The sequence below is a fragment of the Harpia harpyja genome, chromosome 3 (assembly GCF_026419915.1).
Source record: "Harpia harpyja isolate bHarHar1 chromosome 3, bHarHar1 primary haplotype, whole genome shotgun sequence".
NCBI lineage: Eukaryota > Metazoa > Chordata > Aves > Accipitriformes > Accipitridae > Harpia > Harpia harpyja.
Window position 1 is genome coordinate 69,470,725 of NC_068942.1, and position 12,650 is coordinate 69,483,374.

Sequence of the window (12,650 nt, forward strand, 5' to 3'; positions counted from 1 at the left end):
GTGAAGACAAATCCTAAACAGAAGAGATGGAAGACAGTGGGTCAAAATGGGTTGCACAAACCAAAGCAAACAGTATCATCTGCAAACATTTTTTTTTTAATTTATAGTTTTGTAATATTGAAACAATATTCTATAAATCTCAGCAATGAATGCTGGATTTTAGGTACAAGCTGTGAACGAAGGATTTCCCAGTGCAGTCTGCTTCTATCAGATGTGAAGTTAAGCAGATTTGCTTTAACTTCAGGCAAACAAGTGGTCCTGGTGCAGAGGTTTGCCATCCCACAGATGTAAAGCACTGAGGAGAAAATGCTTTCAGAGTAGTTAGGGGTGGATATTAGGATGGCTGTAAAGGGTTCCCTAGGAAGAGCTCCTTCCCCTCCACATATAAATAAGATGTCTTAAATCTGCCCTAGAGCAAAGTGTAGAGATTGGAGTAGGTGTTATGCACAAACCTGAACAACGTTGTAATTAAGACCCCTCCATGATGCTGGTTTTGTCTTTTTTACACATAATTGCCTATGATGGAAATCCAGGTGGATGAGTCTGACTGCTTGCATGTTGATGTAATGTAAAAAATCAGTAGGGCAATTAGTAATATTTAGAAATGTATGTGAAACTTGATGAATATTCTCCAACACATATCCATTTTTCAGTAACTTTTGCATATTCTTAGGAATATAAGGCAAGTTCTAGAAGCTACATTCATGACTTTGTGTATAAATACTGATATCTGCCAGACTCTTCTCATGGAGAAGGAATGTGACTTACATATGCACAATAGTGCAACTAAACCCCATATTTATTATCTGTTATGTGTAGTTGACATACATAAGTATCAACGGTGTATGGTCCCAAAAATAACAGAAAATTTTGCTGGAGCTTTGTGAAACCAATGTTGCTTGATTTACGTTTAAAATAATGGACTCCACTGAGAGTAATAGAGAGGTTCTCACTGACCTTTATAAGAGGAACGTTTTCTGGACTATTTTCAGGGAAACCCCTTAAAGCAGCAGCGGGAGAGTTGTGCTTTTTGTGGGTAGGACAAGTAGAGAGTCTTCAGGCGTAAAGAGTTACACCTCCATTTAGGGTGAGACAGCAAGCTAGCAATGGGTCCCTGTGGGCATTTTAGGTTTTGAAAGATTGATGAAGTGCTTTGCAGGAAAGGATTCCCCTCATGCTGTACTTGTTTTATGTTCCCTTCTGTTATTTCACTGGAGGCCAGATAACAGGCTTAATCCTGTTTCCATTTAAATGAATGATGAAAAACTTCCATTGACTGCAGGGAGAGCAGGGATTGAGCTTGATGTGTTGCTTTACGTTACAGTAACAATTGGTTGTCATGCATTAAATATTGCTCCTGGGGTCTACATCTATATTTCAATCATGGGGTTGTAGAGGGGTTCTTAGCCGCAGTTTTTACTGGCATCATAGTCTGAAGGCAAAGTTGCTGTATCGACTGGAATCTGGATGCGGCATTACGAATAACGCCACTGTAAGGCCCTCGTGTGTATGGTTAAGTGTGTTCTCTTTGTTGTAAGTAAGGCTAATTTAATTAATTTTGACTTATTAAGGAGCCCATGGCAATTGTGGGTTCCAAAATTCATCTGAAATGGGGACAATATTTGGTCCCAGACTTGCTCTGATGAAACCACAGTACAGTGAGGCTTGCAGCGACCAGCAAGGCCTGAGGAGAAGGACCCAGTGTCACGCTGGCTGAGTGTGACTCTGCTGGGGACCGTGTTTTCTGGGAGCCCGCAGGCTCACTGGGCAGGGGCTTGCTGTGGCCTCAGGCAGCTGATGCTCCCCCCACCACTGGAGCTGGAGGTGGCACGAGACGCCTGGTAGCACAGGCAGGCGGGCACCCTCCAGCCACAGGACCGCACCAGAGATTATTTTTAGCCATTCCACTTCCACACGGCAAAACTAATCCAGTGTACTTGCTTTTTTGCTGGTGCGTTTCTCTCCCATCCTCCCCATCTGTGAATCCGAGTGAGCAGAGTGAGCGTCCCCGGGCAGGTGTGAAGGATGCAGGCAATGCCGCTGCTGCCGCCAGTCTGCAGCTCTTGCACCAGTTGGAGGATTAGGCAGGCTGGAGCGAGCTCAAATCCCTCAGCTGCTAGTGTCAGACACGGAAAAGCTGCCACGAGACATTAGCTTACCTTAAAAAAAGGGATGGAGAGGTATTTGCTGGGTAAGTACATCAGCAAAGGCGCAGCTGTTCTCCAGGTATCTCACATAACAAAGCAACAGCAACTGGTGGATGAGCTTGGTTTTATAAATTCTGAAGAATATAAATAAAATAATGTTTAATCTTTCTGTTCTGAATATATTGCTCCAGTAACAGAGTCTAGCTGTTTCCATGCTATGTAATGAAAATACACTTTATTCTGAATTTTCTTACCTTGTTCTTTATGGAGATGTTGGCCAGCATCGTTGCTCCCTCTGTAAACACTGTGAAGTGTTTTCAGGGTCTTACCCACAGCCTAGAGGAGGTCTGTGGGCTGCCTGGAGGCTGTGCAAAGTGACTGATAAAACAAGCCAGCATCAGTAGGCTTTAATGTACAATGGGGGATGCATCTACCTTGGAAATCTTTTTGAGACCCACAAATCAGAAAAGATTGAAAATTTCTGCTGTAATCTACCCAGATCCTCTTAATACTTACAGTAACATGCTCCCTTTCATTGAGATGATGACAGTGAGAGGGTTGGGTGGGTTTGGGCTTGCAACAGTTGGTATAATTTACAAGTGGTGTAATTTGGTGCTGTGGCAGTGCAGGGATATGGTTTAGCACCACCCAGGAGCTTCTCGTGTATTTGTGTGCAAGTAAGGCATTACTGAGGCAAAATCAAAACAGAGAGGTATATGCAAGAGAGGGAAAAAAGGGATTTGTGTGCAAAGCAGATTACTACTTGATATTGCATTGCCAAAAATTATTTAATACAGCTTGGGCTAGGGAAGGGAGGTATATATAAATATATATAGGTCTAAAGTTAATAGGACGATCATGAACTTGAGATCTTTACAGGACATAAATTCTAACAGTTTTATGTAGGCCTGATGTGCACTGTTTGCTTGTTGGATATCCCTGTTACATTTGAAGATCTCACATCTCCAAAATTTGGAGGATTCTTTTTTTTCTTCATATAAGAAACTCTTACTTCCTCTGGTATAAGAAAAGTGGCTGGGAAGTCAGGAGAGCGGGGATTGAAATCCTGATCCATATTGACATGTCACCTCAACAGTATTTGCCAGTAGCTTTTCTTGCACATGAAAGGTGTGTTTTAGCATGAATCTAGTATATGTATATTAGTCACGAATATGCAAGCAAGAGGTAAAGAACTGATGAATTTCTGTGAATCTACAGAACAAAAATAGTTCTATATTAATGCTATACAAAATAATGGCTATTTACTTTAACACTGAAATGCAGACATTCATGGATTCCCCTTTCCCACTTTCTTTGTGACTAGGATGAAGGAAAAGAGTTCCTGTGTGCTTTGCCCCGTGTGTTCTGGGACTCTAAGTGCGTCAGTGGGTCTGGGTATTAGGCATCAGCTGGATTAACGTAATTGATTTCTTCAGTTTACCTAACGTGGCTTTTGGTTCAAGGTCTGCTTGCTTCCAGTTTTAAATGTGTAACTCAGCTGTGGATGTCACGTTTATTTTGTCAGTAAGCTGTAAAATATTGGTAAGTTTTCATGTAAATGTGAAAGGCTTCATTTGCCAGCAGGTACATAAAATAAATGGAGCATTCATACTGTTGGACAGTTTTCATAACGTTTGTGTGAAACAAGTTATTCCTCAGGGCCTAATATTTTTATATAAAGTAGATTATCAGTTCAGAACAGCAGCATACTGGAGTTTTTTAAGTCCATGAACACATACATGCCAGCTTTAATTTAACAGGCAGATTGCATTCAAAAGATTAGCAGATCTCTTACAAAACATATGTTGCAAGTAGTTCTGATAATTTCTGTTGGTTTTTTTCCTTTAGATATTTTCAGTAGTATGCAGCAAATTCACTGTTTTTTTCTCTGATTTTGTTGTTTTTGCTCTCCAGTGAACAGAGTATTTGCCAAGCCCGGGCTTCAGTTATGGTCTATGATGATACCAGTAAGAAATGGGTGCCAATCAAACCTGGACAGCAGGGATTCAGCAGAATCAACATATACCACAACACGGCCACTAACACCTTCAGGGTAGTTGGAGTTAAACTGCAAGATCAACAAGTGAGTAACTGTATCGAGTTTCCTGTAAATTAACCTTTGATCTCGTTTGATACCATCAGTTCTATACTTAATGTAGTCTAGCAACATTTCCTGCTCCCTGCAAGGTGCCTATGAGTCTGTTTACTCCAGTCATTCGGATTTTGTATAATTTTTTGCACACAGAATGTATCATAATTTATTACTGCTTATTTGCAAACAAAACTTTTGGTCGATGCCAGAGAGATTTTAATGTTATTTTTCTCCCCTCCATTTTTCCTTGTGAAATGAGTCTTCATTCATTCTGCACGTTTTGCTCTCAGCTCCCCCAACTTACTTTTTGCTCATTTTTAGTACTACATAAAAAAAAAAAGAAATCAATCATTCTGCACTGCCATCTTACAAAGCGTGATTGTTATATTGCTGTGAGAAGTTAATTAGTTCCTCGTAATGCATTTTAAAATCCTAGGTGCACACTGTGATCTGATTTACGGCAGCCTAAGTCTGCAGGACCTCCCTGGGTATTAAAGGAGTTATGTGGGATTTAGATAATCGGAACTGGGATCGGACCCCCCTTGGCCACCAAAGCACGGTGCTCAGCCTGGGGCTGCCATGGCATGGCTCTGGGCAGCCTGGCTCACGAGTGTGCCAGGCAGTGCGTGCCATCAGAAGCTCCGTAACCAAATATCACGTTTAGACCCCAAATTACAAAAATTTACTTGGGTGGAGTAGTGGTGCTATACCATAGTGCCACCTGCATTTTAGAGCAGAAATTTCAGAGTGGGGGACTCCCTCTGTGCGTTGGCGTGAGGCCGGTACGGCGGTGGCAGCCCAGCCTACCCAGGCTGCCTGCCTCTCATGCTCACCTGGAGCCGTCCACCTGGCAGAAGAATCGGAGAAAAGCGGGCGATGGATTTCCTGTTGGTTCACAGAGCGGCGTTGCCTACTGGGAAGGTGTGATGAACACTGCTGCCAGTGTGGGACGGGCAGGGCAGGGCAAGGCAAGGCAAGGCAAGGCAAGCCAAGCCAAGCCAAGCCAAGCCAAGCCAAGCTGGAGAGCAGGAGCCAGGGCACCACCACCTCTCAGCTGCCACAGATGTTGGATTGACCGATCTGCTCATGGAAATGCAGATGATGTCCCTCAGCTGTCAGCTGTAATGATCCTTGGCCCAACTGGAAAAGTTAGTTAGGTTGCTTACTGGAAGTGTTAGTGACTTTGCTACACTGTCCACGTACACAGTCATCGTTTTGAAAAAGGAAAAGCAGAATAGAAATAGGTGGGGGTTTTGAACACATTGGTTTTCAGCTCCTTGCAGTGCACTTTTGAAACATTTGCCATATCTTTTGCCGTTGCTTTTATCCTTCTCAGTAGAGCAAAGACAATACATTAATGTAGTTCCATTTCAAAAATAGGAAATATTTTAAAAAATAAATGAAATCCAGTGCTGCCTTAGTTGTGAAAGCCAGTACTGCTTTGTAACAGGCCATGCTAGCTGTTTATTTTACATAGTCAGCAGGTGAATGTAAATTATTTTAATGTGACTGCAATCTAAGGTGGGTCTGAATAGCTGGTGTAAACCAAGCAAAAGTCATAAAATCTACATATATGTGTAAGGGAGGCTATGTACTAGAGGTCTGTCTTAATAAAGTCAAACCTTGATCTCTACTTTAAACATGTTTTGCATTAACTGTAACATTCTATTTGCTTGCAAATGTTCCTACTTACGAAGAGGCTGCATGCCATCTAAAAATCATCTCCATTCAGAAGGAAACATATTGAAGAATATATTTTTCTGGAGTTTAAAGACTAAAAATCCTCCCTCAAACAAAAAAGTACAGGTTACCTTAGTCACTTAAAACTGTCTAAAAGAAAGTATTTACCTTAAATATGATTACAAAAATCAGTATTATGAATAAAGTAAATTCAAGACAGCGTAGCATAGTAGTATGAAAAGGAACATTCTGAAAGTCTCAAGATTCAGAATTTAATATATTTTATGAGTCTCACTTGGAATCATAAGCTTGCTAGGCTTGCTAAGTATTTGCATTTAACGAGAACAAAAATGAATTTCAGTTAAAATAATTCTCTGTACAAGCCATTTCGTGCTTGCTCTCAGGTTCTGCTAAATCACACTGACAGTGAGGTTTTAGTAAAAGCTGTTGCTTTGCCAGGAACGCCATATTTTTCTGAAAAGGACCAATCTTCAGCTAATATGTGATTTGACATATAGTGAAGCTAATGAAGCTACGCAGATTTCCAAGAGTTGAGAAACTAGTTTAAAATACGTAACACAACAATACCACAGTGGAACAATTTTAAGTTTTATTACATACTGTTTGGCAAGGCACAGACTAGAGTAATCTTCATGACTTCATCCCTGCCTGAATTTAATGTTTCCCTTTAAATTTTTGTTGTTTTACGTTAAACCTCTAATAATCTCTCTCTTTAATTTTCATCCTTTTTTTTTTCCACGTATCTTCTTCTGTAGACTCCTTTTGTTGTCTTGTTTTCTAACCCTTTTTTGGTGCATGTTGTAGAGTTTATGATACTGTCTTCTCATTCTGCTTACCTTATCTGTGTTTATCTGCTTCTCTAGCTGACGGTGTCTAGAACGTTCACTGCAAAGAAATACAGTTTTTAGAGTGGCAGAACTTGAGCATCATTCTCACCACAGGGAAGTGGTTACCCGACTTCTTGTTGTCCTTATGTGTCTGGGTGACGTGCTCATTGTGTGCTCGCGTGCCACAGCAACGTTAAGTTGCAGACCAGTGGTACATGAATTCCACTTTCTGCTCTGCACAGACGTGCACATTTGCATAGACTCATGCTGGCCTGAGCAGTAATCTTCAGAAAACCAGAAGTAGACTTTTGAAGCTTTGAAGTAGCCACAGAGGCCAGAACTGGTTTGAAGCTAAGGCCAGATCAGTATTACAATCACTTGACGTCATGAGCTTTGATGTTTCCTTGCAGCCTTCATTTTCTTGAAGCCCAACAGTCACAAGCAAACAGTTTACCGTCATGTTGCGACTTGCTAGCTGTTGTAATGTAGCCTGTTGTAAAGGTGAAGTGTGTTGGCTTCAGTCACCATGCAAGAAGTTAACAAAGCTAAAAACATACAAGCGGTCCATCTTTATGGCTTAGCTGACAAGCAGTAGCTCCCCGGTTTGGAGTCCTGATCAACTAAGGGTTTAAAATTACGGTTTTACATCAAGTGATTTCAGCTCAGCATGATCTCATCACCGAAAGGCATGTGCTGAACAAATAGGCGGGGAGGAGGGTGCAAGTCTAAAGTGAATCATACCTCCTGAGGGTTTGGTGTACTGATGCGGCTGAGAAGTGAATGTAAAAACAGGGCCTTGGGGAAGGTGGGACGTTTTACATTTGCGCCTAAGCCAAAACTGAAATGGGGACAGCATTCTTGGGATATAAACTAAACCACATTTTTTGAAAAATAAAGAACCAATTAATCACCGCTGTAACTTATTAGAAGTTGGTCAGGTTTGGGCCTGCTTACAGAAATAAAGAACCTGGCCTCAACTGTAGCAGTTTTTAGCTGCTATGCCGTATCCTTCCTGTTTTAGTAATCATATGACGGCTCCCTGTGAGAGGAGTCTGAGTGCTGGAGGTGCAGCAGACCCCAAGCTAATAATAAACTTCTGAACCATTTCATACTCTGGGGAAACAAGCAAATGTCTTGTTCTGGTTCAATAAGAAAGAGTATGGATCATAAGACTTGTGTGGGAGCTCTTCCCGTGATCTTGGTTGTGGTTACACCTCAGCCATGGTCCTGAGGCCCACTCAATCCCTTCTGGCCCCATTCTTGTGAGTCCTGTCAACCACCACCATCATCACTGCTGACAATTTATAACTCAGCAGCCTACAGACTGCAGTCAAAGGGAAGGGCTTCTCGGTTTTGAGCTTTTTAAAATCCCAAAATTCCCTGCCTGCCCCAGAGAGCCTACACTTCAACCTCGGATAAAAGGGTGATGATTTGTACTAGGTAGAAGTGAAGCAAATCTTTTTTTAACATTACAGAGATGGGAATATTGAAAGGTGTCAACATATTAATACTATGCACATCTGGTCTGTGAAAGTCCTTGCCATACAAGATCATTGAAATCCAGAATTTAACAGGGTTCAAAACAACACAGATATTTATATCAGAAACAAGGCCACTTTGTTTCAGGATAGAAAATACTAAAAGGGGTTGGAAAAGAAAAAATAAGCACATAAAATGTCATGTTTCAGCTTTTCAGACAAACTCTGAGTGAAGAGTTATAGGAAGATCTGTTTGTTATGGACAAATCCATTACTTATTTCTGCAAGATTTCCAGTAAGTTTCTGCAACTCACCTATTATAGACTACAATTGAAGATTAAAAGATGAACTGTTGGTCTGCTCAGCATGGCAGATGCTATCTTACTGACATATGAAGCTTTAGAGTAAAGATCCCTTAGAAACACATGTAAAAAAAATCCTCATGCTCCAAACAGGAGGACCTTCTTTATTTTAATTACTGCTCTGAAGCACTTACTTATCATCATGTGCCTTGCAGAGCCTCAGCACCATCTGTACCGGATACCTGTGTGCACCCATTCTTAACAACAGCAGGAGAACCGCCCTCTTTTTTCTGTTTTCTAGAAACATTAGCCAAAGGAGATAAAATGAAACTCTGGCTATTTTATGTTTCATTTCCCAGTTTTAAACTCTCTGTTTTCAGTTTGAAGACAAGGTATTACATGCGTAGGCATCCTGACGGTTAATGAAGGTCAACATTCAAATTCTGTCTTTATTCCACTGAAGGGATCAAACCCTCAGAATACAGCGGATTCTCTGAGTTCCTTGTGTCAATGTTCTGGGAAAGCAAATTTTGAACTGTTCACCTGACTTCTATTAAACAATTTTTGGCATAGGTTTTTACAATTCCTGTCTTTCATTATACAACTGCACTACACCCTCTAGTGCTCTTTGGACTTTAATAGTGCTGTCCTTTGAAACGGAAGATACTTTTAGTGGGTGAGAAATAATCACTTTGTAAAGCCTGGTAGAAGATCACAGTATTTCTAAACATTTCCTTGAAGATACTAGCTGTGCCCTCCCTTGGTTAAGCTACTCAGAAGTGGTTGGAAAACTTAAAAATTGGTACATGTTAAAACTGTTGGGTTAGTAATCCAGCTATGAGTCTACTTGATGCTCCAGAGACCCCTTGAGTGTGAGCAACATTGGTACAGGCTCTCCCAATGCTCAGAGGTAGAAGGGGGGTAGTGTCACCATTTTTCAAGAGAAAAGGGCTATCTAAGCTGTCAGCTAGAAGAGTGAGTTCATGGCTTTGCTGTGACCAGCACGATGTGGTTTCCATGTCATTCTGGTTGGTGTGGGTGCCTTCCTGCGCAGTATGCTGGTGATGCGGTTCCCATTTTCAGGGGACCAACTCTTGGGATCCTGTGTACCAAATGCAGGCTGTCCTGCATCTCCCTTTGGATCGTAGGTCAGGAGTCTCTCTATAAAATGTGGCAAAAAAAGCAGCGTAGATCTGATTGCTGCCCAGTGCATTTACATGGTAACTTAATAATGATATTGGTTTGAGAGCAAAAGTCGGACCAGATACTGGATGTTCAATAACCATCAGGATAATTTATGCCTAAAGCTAGACCAAGTATTCAAAGACTATATCTGCTACATCACTGTTTAATGCTGGCTCAGGTAAGTAAATGCATTATAGAAATAGAGTATATCTGTAATTATCTACTGGTGTAATGGCTTCTTTGCTTGTTTCCATCATTTTTTATATATTAATATAGTATAGTTATCAGACATCTGTTAACTAGCTATATCAATGAGACAATGCCATCCTTCAAAAGTAGGAATGTGTGAAAAACAATTTGCTCCTTATGTATTAGGTGCTCATCTAATGTTTTTCTGCCAATTTAAATTGGCAATTCACTGAAAAGTCAAATCTCAGAGCTAGGAGTCATTCATTTTTGAAATTAGTTTTAAAACTCTGCTTTTATAATTGAGAAGAATTGTCAGTCATCTAGCAAAAATATTGTTAATCTAATTAAATATGTTGGAGTTTTTTAGATGCAATAATAGTACTAACAGAAAACTTTCCAAAGTACTGGTCAATCAGACTATGAAAAAGATGTATCGGTAGGTTTTCTGGTGTGTGGGATCCACCTGTAACAGTAAATACTGTGTACAGCATTTATTCGTTACTGGCTGTTTGTTCCCTTGCCTTCAGTTGTTGCTCCCTTCGTACCAAGTCCAAGATGGTAAGACTTGTGCTAAGAGTGAGCTCCCAGACAGCGTGCACCAAAATCCCTCTTCCTACTCCTGTATACCAGTGTCCAGCCTGCCTAATTTGCAGATGAGCCATACAAACTAGTTTGCTGGAGGATTTCCATTGATTTGCTTTCAATGAGGACCAGAAATTGTGGGATTATTCTGGCTCTTCATAAAACTCCAGGCAAAATAACTCCATTTGTAGAGACAGTCTCAAATATTCAAAACCAGATTTGCTATATTTGAATAATGAACTTCAGACTTTCCCTGCTCATAATTTTAAGTTTCTCCATCCCTGGTTCCCTTCTGCCCCCAGCACGTGTGGGCTGATGAAGAGGGAGCCTCCATTTCCTACTCCTTCCCTGTTTTCAGGTGCACTCTGCCTGTTTGTGAGAATAATTATGATTCCTTCTGTTGGCATTTTGTTTCTTAAATTTGCATCACAACAGAGTGCCATTGCCACTCCACAGATGGGTATCTCAGGGGTGCTGTCTCTGCCATGGGTCCTTCTGGCTTATTAGTGGTGCAGCGGACACTCCTGCCTCTCCACTCTCAGCTAGAGCAGCTTACACTTTTAGCACTGGAGGTTTCTGGTTGGATCCCAGGTGTACTGTGTAGCTGGGTGTCCCACATGCCCTGCCCAAGGATAAACAGGGCATTGTATTCAGCAGATTAAATCAAAACATACAGAAACACCCTTCTGCCGCAGTCACCCCTTACCTGGAAATTACAGCATGTACAGCAAGGGAGGAGGTGGGAGAGGAAATATTTGGTTGTCTGTTTTTGTCTTTGCCTATCTGATTCTAGAGAAAAAACTCTCTCAACATAAGGAGCTGGTGGTGATCAGGTGCATGGGAGAAGAAAAGCAGACATGGTAAAATTAGTCAAACATTTATCTGCTGAAGGGCAGGGTTAGTGCCAAGAGCGCTGTCTGGCTCTTTTTCTGACAATTGTGCATGATCATCCCCCAAAAGATGGCAACAGCTGCTGGCACTGGCTCCTGACATCTGTCTGCAGTATCTGCACAGCTGTATCCAGCGGAGGTGCTGTAGAAAACACGACCAGGTAATAGATTTTGCAAGACTAGCTTACAGCTCCCCGAGGCTGAATTGAACTGTTGTAAATCTCACCCCCATATGTGGGTCTTCTGTCATCAAAACACACGCTGCCTTACTGTACAGCCATGTAGGAGCTGCCATATGAATTGCCTCTACCAATTTAATTAACCTTTACCACAGGGTTGGGGTTTTTCCCCACTGAAAACAGAACTATTTTTAATCTTCACCCCTCTCTTTCAAATCACAGGTAGTGATTAATTACTCAATTGTGAAAGGACTGAAGTACAATCAAGCAACACCTACCTTTCATCAATGGCGCGATGCACGGCAGGTCTATGGCTTGAATTTTGCAAGCAAAGAAGAGGCTACCACGTTCTCCAATGCAATGCTGTTTGCTCTGAATATCATGAACTCACAAGATGGAGGTAAGTTAGCAGCCACTACACTCTTTATTAATCTGTGGCATTTTACAGCTTACGTTTTACATTTCAAGCACCTACTACAGTTGTATTGGATAGTATGCCATTATAAAACACGTTATAATAAAAAAAGTTGGTCTCTGGTAGACAGCCTTTAGATCAGCATTTGCTGTGGTATGAATTGTGTGTGCATGTTTTCAGGTTTTATTCGCTTTCCTTCTAATTTTTCATGGTGCCTTAATTCATGATGGGAAATCAATGGTTGGTTGGGAATGCCTCAGCAGGCAGGTAGCCCCACTGGTTTATGTGGGTCTGTGTATGTCTTGTGTTATGTGTAAGATGGCAGAATATAACTTTAAATAAACAGAAGCTAGAGTAAAATTAGCAACATTTTATAAGGTAGAACTCCGAGCTGGCGTTTCCAGTGCGTTGGGTGTCAGCTACAGCTGTTGGCTCTTGTGGGCCAGCTTTCAAAAAGAGGAGTGTGTGGCGTCTCGGTTATTTCATAAGGTAAAATGCAAAGGCCTGTACTCTGGACATTGATTGATGTTGTTCCTAAGTACTATATTGGCTGCAGTTGAAGTTTATGGTGAAGTTTACTGTTCTGTGAAATTGTCATTGCGCTAGCTTGACGAGGGCCCAAAATAAAGTCCTGGTTTCTCAATGGAAACCGGTTTCTGGTCT

At 41.3% G+C, this 12,650-nt stretch overlaps 1 protein-coding gene across 10 annotated transcripts in view; it reads left to right on the top strand.

Moving 5' to 3' along the window:
* Positions 1-12,650, top strand: part of EVL (Enah/Vasp-like) — a 159,892-nt gene that overhangs the window by 77,343 nt on the left and 69,899 nt on the right. For all 10 annotated transcript variants that reach the window (XM_052783148.1, XM_052783145.1, XM_052783149.1 and 7 more), the window contains exons 2-3: positions 4,062-4,230; positions 11,795-11,972. In XM_052783148.1, the coding sequence (XP_052639108.1) occupies positions 4,062-4,230; positions 11,795-11,972 (347 nt within the window). The remainder of the gene's footprint in view (positions 1-4,061; positions 4,231-11,794; positions 11,973-12,650) is intronic.